Raw genomic sequence first — 15,031 nt, forward strand, 5'->3', positions numbered from 1 at the left:
TTTAAACATATTTGCCCAGAACCACCTTCAGCTTTTACATTTGTTTTCAGACCATTGTGAAGAAAGTATAAATAAATACTGAATTGCATTGTAACCCATTTAACATTAGTATTATTGAATTCCAGTTGTGTTGCAGCAGTAGTAACACAATTCCCTCCTTTTTAGACACTTCAAGATGCCATGCGCAGGAGAATGAGATTTTACAAGACAGAAAAAAGGCCTTCAGGATTTTGTTTCTAACAAGAACATATGGCTTTTTGGTTTGAGGTTTTGTAATTCGTGTCAGTTACCTTTTCCTGTGACGTGATACCAAATTGTCAGTAGTCTGCAAGTCTAAAGGCTCTGTTGATGAAATCCGTATCGATGTTCCTGCTGGAGATGCAAATATTTGTTTGGATCAATAGTTATGTTTTGTGGAAACATATTTGTATAAATTACGCTCCATGGTTTCCTCCTGCTTAAAAAGCCTGATCTCTTCTTACATATATAAGATTTGCAAAGGAATGTTTACAAAGAAATTGGGAAATAGTACAAAAAGGAAAGAGAGTTGTCAGAGCAAAAAGGAACAAGATTTAACTCCAATTGGACAAACAAAGAATCCAAAGTTTTCAAATACTTTAAAAAGCACCGTTAAAAAGATAGCCAAGTGTCCATCTGCTCGCAACTTATCAACTGAAGAAGAGGAAAGTAATAAAGAATTTTCTCTTTCTCCGACATTCAGTTACAGAGTTGCTATTGCCAATGGACTGCAAAAGCATGTTTTTGTAACAAACAACAATAATGAAGATTTAGCGCAAGATCTGTCTTCAAATGATAGTTCATATTCTGATTCATTAAGTGAGGTAAAAAGTAGTAGCAAGAAAACAGAGTACTTTTCACACACGATGCCTGTGAGACGCAACAGAAAGAGTTTAAGCAGCCTTGCAGCATCTGATGGAAGTTCTGATGGGGAACGTACTTTACATACGCTAAAGCTTGGAGCACTACGCAAACTGAGGAAATGGAAGAAGAGTCAAGAATGTGTCTCATCAGACTCTGAACTAAGTACATGGAAGAAAACATGGGGCTTGAGAAGTAAATCTCTAGACAGAGCTGGCCGTCACCAGAAATCAAATACTCTTGAACCTGGCTTCAGTTCAACAGGTTGTATTAGTCAAACTCATGATGTTATGGAAATGATCTTTAAAGAGCTTCAGGGAATAAGTCAAATAGAAACAGAACTTTCTGAATTAAGAGGGCATGTAAATGCTCTGAAACAATCAATTGATGAAATTTCCAGTAGTGTGGAAGTGGTGCAAAATGAAATTGAACAATTGCGAACTGGATTTGTGCAGTCCAGAAGAGAAACTCGAGATATACATGATTATATTAAGCAGATAGGCCATCCAGGAAACAAAGCAAGTCTTAGGTTTCTAAATGTGCCTGAGGAGAGACTTGAAAAAACTGAAAACATTGTTTACAAAATACTAACAGAAAAAATGGGGTTCTCAGAGGCACAAAGCACTATTAAAATTGAGTTTGCCCAAAGACTGGGGCAACAAAGAGACTGTCCAAATGCAAAGCCAAGACCCATTCTAGTTTACTTTGAGTCATCACAACAGAGGGATTTGCTTTTAAAAAAGTCCTATAAACTTAAAGGAACTGGTATTGGAATTTCTACAGATGTTTTTTCCCATGACATAAAAGAGAAAAAAGAAAGAGCACTGCCTTCTTCTCAAACCTATGAGAGTATGGATATGAGGATTTTAACTGTGGAGACAAAAACTAAAATGCATGACTGGGAGTCACCTGATAGCGATAAAGATATGGAATCAGATATAAATAAGAACAGTTATGCGAAGGTATCTAAATCAGCACTGCAAATAAAAGCAAGCACTACGAAGGGGAATGTTGAGACCCCAGATCCTAAAGACCTTAATAGAACTGCTGAAAATAATACCTTTTCAAACAGAAGAAATTATGACAGTCAGTCTCCAGAATTTGACAATGTGGAAAAGCAACCAAAGATGTATTATTCAGACATGACTCCTCTATGGCATTTGCAGAATGACTTTGCTGCACCAAAACTTAGCCGTTCCGAGTCAGATTTCTCAAAATTGTGTCAGTCCTATTCTGAGGATTTTTCAGAAAATCAGTATTTTAGTAAAACAAATGGTAGTTCATTATTGTCTTCCTCAGATAGAGAACTTTGGCAGCGAAGGCCAGATGATTCTGCTAACTGGTATGGTAGTTCTCAGGAACAGACCTTCTCACAAGATGCACAACAATATCCAGAGCAAAATGAAGTAGAGAACACAGAAACTGTTGACAGTGGATTAAGCAATGGAATAATGTGTGTATCTAGAGACAGAAGCCACTACAGTGATTCTCAGCTTTCTTTACACGATGACTTTTCACCATGGAAAGAATGGAATCAGTTGGAACAAGGGGCAGATTTGGGCCTAGACTCATCTACACAAGAAGTTTTTGTGTATGATATGAGCAGTCCTTCAGATCAACAGACAGATTTTGGAAAGTGCCAAAGTTCAGATCTTCAGTATGATACTGAAAGCTATGATTTTACCCTTGATGGAACTTCTCCATCGTGTGCAGGCCTTGACAGTGAATCACAAAGTCAGTGGACTGGTCAATATGATGATTATCAGGAAACAAATTCTAAGTCACCTTATCAGAATCAAAACCGATTGCCTATGATGTACCGAAGTCAGAGTGAACTACCTAGTGATGACTCAGAAGAAGCAGCCCCTAAGTCATGGCACAGTCGATTAAGCATAGACCTTTCTGATAAGACCTTCAGCTTTCCTAAATTTGGATCTACACTTCAGCGTGCTAAGTCAGCGTTAGAAGTTGTCTGGAATAAAAGTACACAAAGTTTAAGTGGATACGAAGACAGTGGATCATCTTTCATGGGAAGATTTAGAACTTTGTCTCAGTCTACTGCAAATGAATCTAGCACAACACTAGATTCTGATGTTTATAATGAGCCTTATTACTACAAAGCAGAGTATGAAGAAGATTTAATTGAACCACCTGGTGAGAATGAAACAGACTATGTTGAAGTAATGGAACAAGTCCTTGCTAAACTAGAAAACAGAACAAACAGTAGTGAAACAAGTGAGCAGGTCCAAGAATATGAACTGGGACAACCCCCATGTGGAAGTCCTTACGCAATACTTCCAGAGGAGCAGTATGATGGCCAGTATGGTGACCAGTATGACGGTTTGGTCAGTGAAGAGATACTGGAGGTTGAAAGTGGCATGGATGCTCACATGGAAGTAAGGGAAGATGAAAATCAGAATGTCCAAGAGATGCTTACTGAAGCTCCAAAGAAAAAAAGAATACGGCCATCATTCAAAGAAGCAGCTTTAAAAGCATACAAGAAACAAATGAATGACTTGGAAGACAAGATCCTTTCTGGAGGTAAATTTAATATTTTTTTTATATTGTATTTTAGCAAAATGCTGATCTTGTTAGAGTTGGTTATTAATACAGTATCCATTCTTGCTTCAGTTGAAATTTGTGACAGAAATTCTGCTTATTTCTGGTTTGGTTCATAAGGTGAAACAGTCTCATGGAATTCAAGAGGCTGAAATTGTCCAAGAGCATTTTGTAGGAATGTTCAGAGTTTGTTTATTCAAACATACATTTATAAGCAATTGTAGTGCTTTGAATTTGTTACTTGACAATAAAAATTTTGTGAGGCTTATAAAAAGAACTAAGAAGTTTAATATTCTTGATACAACAGGAGCAATACAGAGCATTCAGATTAGTGTTTCCTAACAGTTTATAAGATACGTATATTTCTATATTCATCCTGATAAGTAGAGGTCTTCATTCTGTATGCAACATGTACTCTCCAAAGTACATATTAAGTTACAAGTCAAATCTGATTTCAATACTGTCTTTAATTATACTGCCAAAATACCTTCAAATTAGTGATTTATCCTCCAAAAATAAAAAAGAGGAGTGGGGGGAGGGTGGGAGGAAGAGAAAGGCTTTGAAAGAGGAAGGAAACGTAGCTGGTAATATCCTCATATAAGGATGTGTGCAAGAAATGAGGAGGGTGTTGACATAGATTTGTTATGACCTTTAAGTTCTCTGTTAACAGACTCCAAAGCAGACAGCCATATGCATAATTTTAACACTTCTAGTAATACACAAATATAATGATTTTCAGTATTAGCCTACACAAATTGCAATGTTATTACTTGCTCTTTTAACTGGAATCACATAATTACCATAGCTAGCCAGATGGTAGTTGTCATCTTGTCTGAATCTTTGCTTTCTTTATCTACCTTGCAAAAATAATCATCTGATACATTCATATTAAAGATGAAGAATAGTGCTTCTGGCTAAAGATTGTCTTAGTAGTAATTAGCATCCAAATCTTGAGGTACCGTGGCATTTATTTTATAGTGAAACTGGAAGTGTGTTCTACAAACAATTACTAATTTGAAAGTCTGTATTAAAGTCTGTTTTTATATTCAAACAGTGTAATAGGATTGCAGATCTGTGTTTTACAGATACATATATATTGTATTGTGTTAAATACTAGATGATGTATGTATGAAAAATCAACTACTATCTTCATTACTGTTTCATGATTCTTATGACATATCATGGAGGAGAGGGAACAACAATGGTACCTAGTCACATTTCTACAATAGGGAAATAAATGTCTGAGGACCTAATCAAAGAGAACAGCCAGGAAAGATACAAAGTAGGGACATTTCTTTCAATATTTGAAGTCTATGCCTTGGTATATATTAATAAACAACATACCATTGTTAGAAAATGATAAATATGATGTTATGTCTGGTCTGGTCAGTCCTTTTTTAATTCCTTTAACCCAGCAGGTGAAATTCTATTGTTATTTTTTACTTCTGAACTACTGAAGTGTGGTTTTTTGGGTTTTTTTATACTGTACTTACAGAGAAGCCAACCAATCCCAAATCTAGATCATAGAGGTGAACTGTTAGATGTACACTACAGGACTTGGAGTTTTTGCAGTGTCATATGTTGTCATACTAGGACCTGAACCATCTTCTCACTGAGATAAAGGTTAAAGGGAATTTACAGAAAGACAGCTACAACAGTACTTCTTAGATTATCCAGACAATGATATGCATGCAATTGTTATTTACTTTTTTTTAGTGGCAGTTCTGTTTTCTATTTACACTTTATTTTCCTGACAGAGGAAGAGACTTAGATTTCTACTCACTACTCTCTGACTGGTTTGTTAAAAATACACTTTCAAGTCTTGTAGTATTCATGGTGATTCCTATTAACAGTGTAGTCTGTCATGTTTTATGCCTAAACACACAAGCTGTACAGTTTGTAGCCTCTAAGTTTTTCTACTCTGTCTACCTTATTTACAAGTGCATTCATGTCTTTGGAGGAGAAATTGATTTCATTTTGGTTGAAAATAATAGTCTAAGATTTTTAGTGAATTGTTTCATTAATGCATGCAGGAAAGGGAGGGTAGCAATCTAGCCAAAAAGAAGTATGTCTTGATAACTTCGTAGTGTCATTTCTCCAATCTAGTATAGTTTAGAATCTTTTCATTCTAGTAACTCTTGAGGTAAGGCCAATTAAACTTTGGTACATAAATAATGTATGAGTCCTATTGGATAGCCCTAGTCTGTGCCTCTAGCTGGAGAGAAAAAATATGCTCTGGGCTGATTGCTTATGTATTATTTATTACAACTTGGTTTTAGAGGCATACTGGAGTGAGAAATAGGATATGAGAGCGAGAAGAAACATGAGCAACATAGAAGTAAACTTAAGATTTAAAGTCTTGTAAGGACAGAGACATATTGTAATTATATGTGTATTTTAATATAAGGGAAATAGAAACAAGCTGCATTGAGCTAATTTCTGCTACCATACTCCTTACAAGAACAGTAGATAATTTAGCATTATTTTTACTAACTTTAGAATTGATGCAGATTGATTAATATTCATGAAATTTCCCCACTTTTTTTTTAACTAATTCAAAATAAATTTTTTAAGTGCTAAGAGAAAAATCTAAGCATGAATACCAATTCCAAGCACTTATTTACATTGGTTCTGCTGAGGAAATGAGGACAAATTAATATTTTATTACCCAGATTAAGAAATAGTTTCTCTTTTTCTCTAAAATAATTAAAATTTTTTTTTAGAGAACTGTGTTTTAGAAGCAAAAAACACTGCATCATTTTACGAAATAGTGTTAGGATAAAGGAATTTTGTTAAAACAACAGCCTGAAAAATATCTAGATGTGTATTTTGAAACAGTGTAATGTCTTGGAAGTCAGGAGTTCAAAAATATGCTCAAATCTTTTTCTGACCATTTGAGAAAGCCGAATATTGTAATAAAGTGAAAAGCTGAAGAGGTTCTCTCTTTTGCTACCAAAGAATTTTGACTACTTTTGTGGAACAGGTGCCCAAATTTATCTTTATGCATGTTTTCCATGTGATCTGTAGAACACCTACAGAATTTCTTCGTGCCTAGGAGAGGAAATCAGAAGCCTTTTGAGTTCCTTCTGATGTAAAATTACATTTGAAAGTGATAACGCTTTGTCAGCTGTTAAATGTGATGTCTTCATGTGAAGACAGTATTCCAGAGATAGCTTGCATGATCAGAAATGTCTGTAAACTTCAAAATAAAGTTGACTGATAAACATCTGTGGGGTAAAAAAAAGATACTCATACAGATGTTTGTACTTCTATTATTGTTACAAATTTATTTCCTGTACTGGCTTCACGTGGTGTTCCTATTCATTCTGCTGAAAATTTTACTAATTTTCACATTAAAATCCACAAAAAGAAAAGATTTTTCAGGTAACCCATGTCTTCTAGTTGTGTTGCTAATAGAGATGTTTATAAATGTCCTTGATACTCACTAAAATTGTGTATGATGTATGAAATGTAAACTAGAGGACACTGCATTTTGCTGTAAGATCACTCTGACTAGAAGGAAACTATCAAGAAAGCCCAGTCATTAAGAGGCCTATTGTTTGAGAACACCAAATGTTTTGAAACAGAAATATCATTCTGCATATCGTGATCAAGTAGTTCTTGACAAAGATTTATTCTTTGAGAGACAAATTTGAGAAGCAGGTAGATGTATTTAGTAGCTGTTTGAGGACAAGTGAAAACAAGAGCCATTGTAAGTCTAATGCAACTTAATTTCTAAGCACCAGAGATGGCTTTAAATCATGTCTTCTTGTTTCAAATTTTCAGACCAGCTTGTTTGTAAAGACACAGATGCGGTTTTTATCTTCACCAAGCTGACCTCCTGTTTTGCTCTCAGTGTATATGCTAGTAATTTTTCTACATCACTGCTAGTAAAGTGCTAGCAGCAATTCTTCCATTTCTCCTGTCAACCAAGTTTTATTCAAGTGTGACCTTCTCTCTGTCAGACAAGCATCACTCATCTCTTATGATGTGTTAGCTTTCATACTACCTTTCAAACATTATATACTATATCTTCCTCAAATATACCTTAGCAATGCAACGCTCTTTAGGATCAGATTCTGTAATGTTCTGTTCTGTACTGGTAAATTCAGCTTTTTGTTACCATATTTATTATATTAGCTTGTCTTAATTTGCGTTATTTCAGACAATATAATGCACATCTTTTATTTGGACTTGGTTTTCATCATTAGTTTCCCTTTCTTAGCTGTTATATACTGCTTAGAATTGTCCAACTCAGACTATGTGCTGCTTCTGACTGGCTGATTTTAGACAAGTTATTTCCATGGAACAGCTGCATGTTTTCTGTCTATTTTGAATATTTTGTCTAAAGGGTTTCCTTCCAGGAATGGCATAATTATCAGTCAGTTTGACGTTCTTGGAACAGTTTGCTAGAATTAAAGATTAAAATGTTACTTTGAGAGAATAATGAACTTTGTCATCTTCCAATTTGGTGTCATACAATTAAGCATAATTACAAGAGAGGAAAATTAAGATCATATAGATAATAACGTCTTGATCCTTCCTAATATTTTGATTTATTTTTTTTTTATGACCTTACTGCCATTTTTGTGCTATAGGGAGGAAGTTAAACTAAATTTTTTGCAGTATTGTATTATTAGTGTATTATTATCAGTATCTTCTTGTTGCCAGGATATTTGCTAGTGATTATTCTGTATTTCTTGCTTACTCAAATTTTTGAGTCTACTTATGAGAAGCCTGTGCAGTGCTAGTGACAGAAAAAGGAATGAAGAATTAGAAAAAAGAGATTGAGAGGGTTAGAGATTGTGGTAGAGCTGTAGAGGATATTCTACCTCAGCAAGAACACCTGAAAATATAGATTGCTAAGTGTTCCTTAAGATTATCCTCTCCTTTCTTACTTTTTGTTTGTTTGGGTTTGGTTTTGGGTTTGTTTTTTTTTTTTGGGGGGGGGGGTTCTCTTATCAATTGCTAGGAGTATTGCATAGAATAACTTATTATTTGAGGAAATGTGATATAATAACAGATCCTTATGTATTCTCTGCTGCAGTTAGTGATATTTTCCCTTTTCTTCTTGTTTGTGTTAATTAAGTCATTGTCATTAGATAAATTTAAATGGAAAAAAGGGGCTTTGTACCACTACAGTACCCTTAACCTAAGTTAAAACTGGTTTCTCCTCTCTTTCCCTAATTTACTTAAGTAACTTTTATCGAGTTTGAAGCTGTTAGATGAACAGAAATATAAAGAGATTTCTTTTTTGCCTTATCTGTTTCACATTTGTAAATATAATTTTCACTAGTAAGTAGCTGGATGACCATTCTACTTCATAGGTGTATGTATATGGAATATACTGGGCAGGAATAACATATTTTGGAGCTATGTTACTCCCTGAATTTTATTTCTAAACCTGGTAAAACTCCCTGCAGTTACCTGAAATAACGGAATGCATAACAAGAAGGCTATAACTGATATTTGGGTGTATAGTGAGTCTTCACATAAATCATATTCTAATGAGAGAGAAGCTAATTTAAATGAACTAAGAAAGATCCCATAGGGTTAGATAAATGAGTCAGGGTCAGACTGTTCTTAATACATTCATACATTCTTTTATGATTCTTGTTTGCCATGGAATGGCTAGATGGAAGAGATGAGTTATATGAAGATAAGCTCTTGTAAGTAAATCATTGTCATTCAGCAGTATAATCAGAGATGTCTACTCTTGTACCCTGAGACAAAAGTACATTCAGTGGTCTCTTACATAATCACAGTTCACTTCCTATCTACATCAAAGAATGCTGCTGTCTGTTCTGGCAGTCTAATGACTACCGAAGTGAATTGTTTAGTGATTGTACACTTCCCAATTTGGTGCTCTCAGACACATAGAGAACACTTCCTCAGCTCAGATTATTTTGCTCAGGGTGAAGTCAGAGGAAGCAACAAATGCTGAACTTTTCATATTAATTTTATCTCTGAAGTTGCAGTCAGTTCTCAAAATAAAATAGCAAAGATTCCCTCAAAATTAACAAAGATGCCCTCAACATTTGTTTTGGGGAACTTTGTGCCAATTACCTGCTTCATACACTTACTGTTAAAATAGGAAATAGAAATGTATTTGAACTGAGAAATAACTACATCATTTTGAGGTACTAACTACAAAGAAAAACACGTTAAAAAAGCATTGTAGTACCTTGTTTCCCTTTCTAATTGTTGGTTGTTACTTTCCTTCCTAGTCTTAGGGAAAAGCAAAATTGGGTTCCAGTAAAGGAAGTGTAGTGGATTTAGATGAAGCTGGCTGAGAGGTAAAGAAAATTTCCTATGTCCATCTCATGTTTCAAAATTCAGTATTGCATTGAATGTGCAATGCAAGTCTAAATATTTTTGATACAACTTTCTAAACAAAAGCCATCTGAATTAAGGATGTAACTCCTCATGGTTCTTTAGGCACCTGGTAACAAATTTTCTGTTATCTGCGACCTATTTAAGCAACTGTAAATTATTTAAAAGTTCTCTTACCTGCATATGATACAAAGATTCATTACAGGTCTTTAGTCATGAATATGTTGTGATTATATGTTCTAGGAGGAAAATACCGATTACATGAACAAATCATGGTGAGATTTATCTTCCAAGTGTTCTACTGTTCTCCAACTTCCCTAGGTCCCAAAATTTCTCTTCACCTTCTGCACTATGCCTTTTCTGAGTTTGGGAATTAGCTCTTTTTCTCTGATTCACCTTTCTAGATGCTGTTCCAATGCTTTGATATATTTCCTCATCATTTATTTAGTCCCCAAAACCACATATACCGTCTTGCCTCCATGGTCAGATAGGTTTTATCACCTAGTTATTCCAGGCTGCTCTTACCATGTTTATGAAAAACCTAGAGTACTTTTGGACTGGGATTGTTTGGTGATCCAAAATCTGGGGACATGGGATTGCTAGCCCATTCTCTATATGCTGTTGGAGAAAGAGTAGTTAATCATGTCTGCTGCTGTTGAATTTGTTTCACAAATAAATGCAAAAAAAAACCAAAAGAAACATAGAGACAAAACTCATTTCAATGAATGTACTCAATCAAATGAGGATAATTTGACTGCCAAAATGTTATAACTTGATTTAGTCAAGAATGAGGCTAAATATATATATTAAAAAAAAAAAAAGGAAAAAGATTGTGAAGATAAATAGTGAAGACTAAATAGGGAAAATACCTGAATAGTTGATATTTCACCAAAGGAAAAAAAAATCTAAAAACAAAAACCTTTAAGAAATGATGTCCATTTGTATTCAGAAGAATGAATTTAGAAGGAATCAATTAATGGCAAGGAGGTGTTCTTACTGCATAGAGAAGTGATTGCTCTATTTTCCCCGAATCACGGAAGATTTTAATGCTAGTAATAGTTATAATTTAGTATTCTGTATAATTCATATTATTTTTTCTTTGAGGCAATTAGCAGTTCATTCTCTTAGATGTGATCTTTCTAAATGGATTGCTCACAGCAGATTTGAAAGAAAAGATGATATCTGCAGGCAAGCAAAAGAAAAGGGTAAATTCTCTGGACTCAGAATGGAGAAGGTCTGCTGCATGGTTTCATTTTCCGTGGGTTCATATTTGGTGTTGGCACACTGTAAGAGTATGGAGTAGCCTGATCTCTTTATTTTTCTAATAATACCAAATCAGATGTATCTAATCGGTAAAAACCTGTTTCAAACAATAATGTCCAGTTTCTGTTCTGCCCGTTCTTGTGTACATGCTAGTCTTGACCATAAAAGTAGACTTTAATATTAGCAGCATAACAATAGGCAGTGGTAGTGGCACAACAATGGCCTTTGGTTTTGCTGGATTGTCTGTGCTTTTAGGAATATACACGTTCACACCTGACAATAGTTTTTTCATATATATTCCTGGATGTGTTAATTTCTTATAGATAAGTTGTTCTGATATATATAACAGGGCTTGATAAACAGAAAAATAATTGTTACATGATATACATACTTTGGGGTATCTCCGAACACGTAAAAATAGCTGAACTATTTTAAAGGCCTGTAGAAAATTTATATCATTTCATGAGTAGTTGTAGTAGAACAAAGTGAAACTCAGTAGACTGTGTGTGTGTCTGTATACATATCCTTTATGAGAAAGTCTCACTTTTATTTTGAAAATAGAGCGTCATTTTTAACACTTCTATGGTATTTGTTTATTGGTACTAAAATACATCTATCTATGTATATATATATTTTAAAAAGCTAATAGTGCTTAGGAAATGTGAAAGTGTAAAGATCATATGTTCTCTAAACAGTCCTGCAGTAACAAGCAGAGTCAGCAGGTCTTAGCTGCAGAAAATATCTTTGAACTTCTTTAAATTGTAGCAAGACTGATTGAACTACACTGAAACAGGTAAACAAGGTGTTCGTGCAGTTTGTTTCTGCACTAGCAGATTAAAACTACAGCAGTTTTTTATAGAATGAGATACTTTTTCAGGAGCTGTTTTGTCTAACCTATATTTCCCTTCTCAATTCTCTTTCAGATAGCGGTTCTGTGGATGAAAAGGTTTATTATTATGTGCTTGTGATAGGGATCATGCATTTTGTTGATATGTGTTTGTGACTTAGCTGAGCTGTTTTGTTCCTTCATTTTAATTGTGAAATTTGCATGTTTTTTCCATCTTTTCACTCTTTTGTTCTCCTTTGAGCGTATTGTGTTATAAGCAGGATATCCCTCACTGTTGTGCTTATTGTAATTGTGAACACAGGGGTCTGCTACTGTCAAACATTGTATCTGAGATTTTTTGCCTCTAATTATCATCTGCATTGCATATACTGTAAGACATGAAGGGCAAGAATATTTGGGAAGTGATAGAAAATATTGCAGGTTCTCCCGCTGTATATCATTAAATGTTGAATGTTACTAAAATGTATTCAAAAGCAAGAGTTAAAAATAGCTTTGCCTGGAGCTGACCCTTTTAACCTTTTTTTCATAGTAGATGTTAATGTTTGCCACAGTTAAATTTTGTCCAAGACTTATTGAGAGCAACTGAGTAACTGTCATTTTCTGCTTTTCTTTAAAGGCTCGGATAGTAAGCGGAAGTTCCTTGGATGCTTCCAAGCTATATGCAATCCAGGCATTTAGTGGGTGAGTACCATATTATTTTTATGTATATCTGCAAAATAGTCCCATAATGATATAGTAACTTTTCTAAGGTTTGTTCTTATAAGAAAAATGGGATTTATTTTTCTTAAGTTCTCTAAAAGTCAAAAGAAATAAATGAAATAATTGAACTGCGGGGGTCTATTTGAAGACAAAAGTCATTGCCTCTTTGCTTAGAAAACTGTGGATGGATTTTGTGTCCCTGTTTTAGTAAATGGGTCATAATGTCCAATGTCTGAAATTTGGACTGAAAAATGGAAAAAGCTCTTTCAGTGGCTGAAAGAGAATGAATGTAACATAAGCTTGCAAGCTTTGATTGTTTCCGGAAGGAGTTATCCTGAAGCCAGTCCTAGGGATTACTTTCTTCTTACTTTTCACACCTTTTTATTTAATTTGGAGGGGAGAAAGAGGGGGGTGAAGAAAACCTATTGGTAAAATTTATCTAATTCGTTTAACTATATTAAAAAGATATTTATTGGTGCCCTGTTATAAGCACAGCTTTCTATAGTTAGGTTATGTTACAAAGAGATCATGATGACATCACGTTATATAATTTATTTTTTTTCATTTGAACATCTGAAAGACTTATACAACAGAATTATACAACAGCATTTAGATACTCTGATATATTTCCACTTAGATTCCTATGGCTTTTTTTCTACTACATGTTATTGTATTTATTTGCTTAATATAATTTGCACAATGCTGTGGAGAGTGGTATAGTCATGGTAACTGTTGTACTTGTGACAAGATAACTTGGGGCAAGTCTAGGAGCTCTCTTAGTGGTTCAGATAGTTTCTGCATAGCTTGTCATATCTGCAAGCATTGTATTTTTACCTTTAGCAGACTGTAGAAACTTCTGCTGCCAGAGGTGACACTGTGCAGGATTCATAGCTGAACTCAGTGTGAAAAACAAATAAATATTGTGAGAAGCAATTGCTGAATTTTTAATTAATTTGCTTTTTGACATTAGAAAAAAAATTCAAAAACAGAGCAGTGTAACAGAAAAAAACTGAACAATATATGTGAATTTTTTTTGGTGACTTCTAAATAGAAAGCATTGATATTCATATTCAAATGGTATTGTTCATCAAGAAGAAACTAGCAACATCAGAAGCAGCTTTCTCTTGGTTAGATTACTGATTTGAAGACTTATTCAGTAATTTCTTAGCCATGAAAACATTTACTAAAACTTATTCTGTGTCAGTGTTCATGTAATTCTTGCAATAGAATCTTCTGTTACTTTCAATAGAGACTGCAGCTATGACAGTGAATTGTGATGCTAAACTTTCAGCTTGATGTGTGATGATGCATTTGGTGCCTTCTTTGGTGAAACGTCACGTAGGCAACTTGTGATGTTTGTTACATTTTTCTTTTCATGTCCAGTTGTTTTGTTTTCACTTGTAGGCCTGTCATTGAAGTAATTGAGGATATGAGGGACCACAAATAGTATTATAACTCACTCATGAGAAGCAGGAATCTTACCTCTTCACTACTATGCAGTAGTGGCTTACCTAAACTAAGACAAATCATATTCAGAATCATTAGTGTGTAGGCCTAGCAAAAATGTTTGAGTCTGAAAAATAAAAAAGTGCTGCTCATTACTTTCAGCAGGTTTTTTATGAGAAGTTTGTTGTGTAGATCACAGCATAGCTTTGAGAATTGGGGAGAGAATATTTACTACCAAAACCAGTTCAAATTAAGGGACTACAACAGAGAAATTGTCTTTTCTAAGTAATTTAATGGATGGTTCAGTGCAGAATTGTTTGTTACATCCAGTGCTACAGTTCAAGAATGAGTAGAAATGGTGTTGTTTTGTTTCCCTGAAAAAAAAAAAAAGTGAGAACAAATAATATCAACTAAAGCTGGTCCCTAACTGTCTTGGATTTATTTTCTATGCTTTTTAATGTCCCAGTTCAATCACTGCATGTGATTGGATTTCCATTGCTCACGTTGTTAACTGTTTTTTAATATAGCCAAAAACTTAATGGCAAAATGTTCTGTTTCATATGAGTTTTCATTGTTTTTTCTTCTAGAAGCCACTGCTAGTTGGTGTACTGTTTTTTATATATTGCCCCCTACATGAGCTAAAATAACATCAGAAAAAGAGCTAATTCTCATTGCTTGCAGCCTACTAAAATAGTTATTCCTGTTCTTTGTTGGTTTTAAAGTCTGACATCTAGTTATTGTGTAGATTAGGAATAGCATTTCATAAGCAAACTCTGTCAGTGCAGATATTGTCATTGGAGCCTTGATTTTATGGTGGCAGAAATCTCTGTGACCATGCAGTTTAGCTGTGTGTTCCATTTTCTATTGCCAGTAACTTAATTTATTCTGGCAACTGTAATTACATTGTGGGACTTAAAACTATGTAAGAGTTTATAGAATCTGTATTTTTCAATGTGTTGCGCATTTGTAAAGCAAATGAAAGGGTAAACATCCATCTTGTATGTA

The 15,031-nt window shown here is 34.4% G+C and overlaps 1 protein-coding gene across 9 annotated transcripts in view; it reads left to right on the plus strand.

The window, feature by feature from the left end:
* Nucleotides 1-15,031, plus strand: part of UNC13C (unc-13 homolog C) — a 153,941-nt gene that overhangs the window by 39,938 nt on the left and 98,972 nt on the right. For 6 of the 9 annotated variants that reach the window (XM_085514973.1, XM_085514976.1, XM_085514975.1 and 3 more), the window contains one exon: nt 12,498-12,562. In XM_085514973.1, the coding sequence (XP_085371099.1) occupies nt 12,498-12,562 (65 nt within the window). Of the gene's footprint in view, nt 1-193; nt 3,421-11,957; nt 11,981-12,497; nt 12,563-15,031 lie in introns of those variants that run through there. The other 3 variants (XM_032446786.2, XM_015872980.3, XM_085514977.1) reach the window with 2 other exon arrangements.

This window comes from Coturnix japonica, chromosome 14, assembly GCF_054131305.1.
Source record: "Coturnix japonica strain WE chromosome 14, WE-NBRP24, whole genome shotgun sequence".
NCBI classification, from domain to species: Eukaryota; Metazoa; Chordata; class Aves; order Galliformes; family Phasianidae; genus Coturnix; species Coturnix japonica.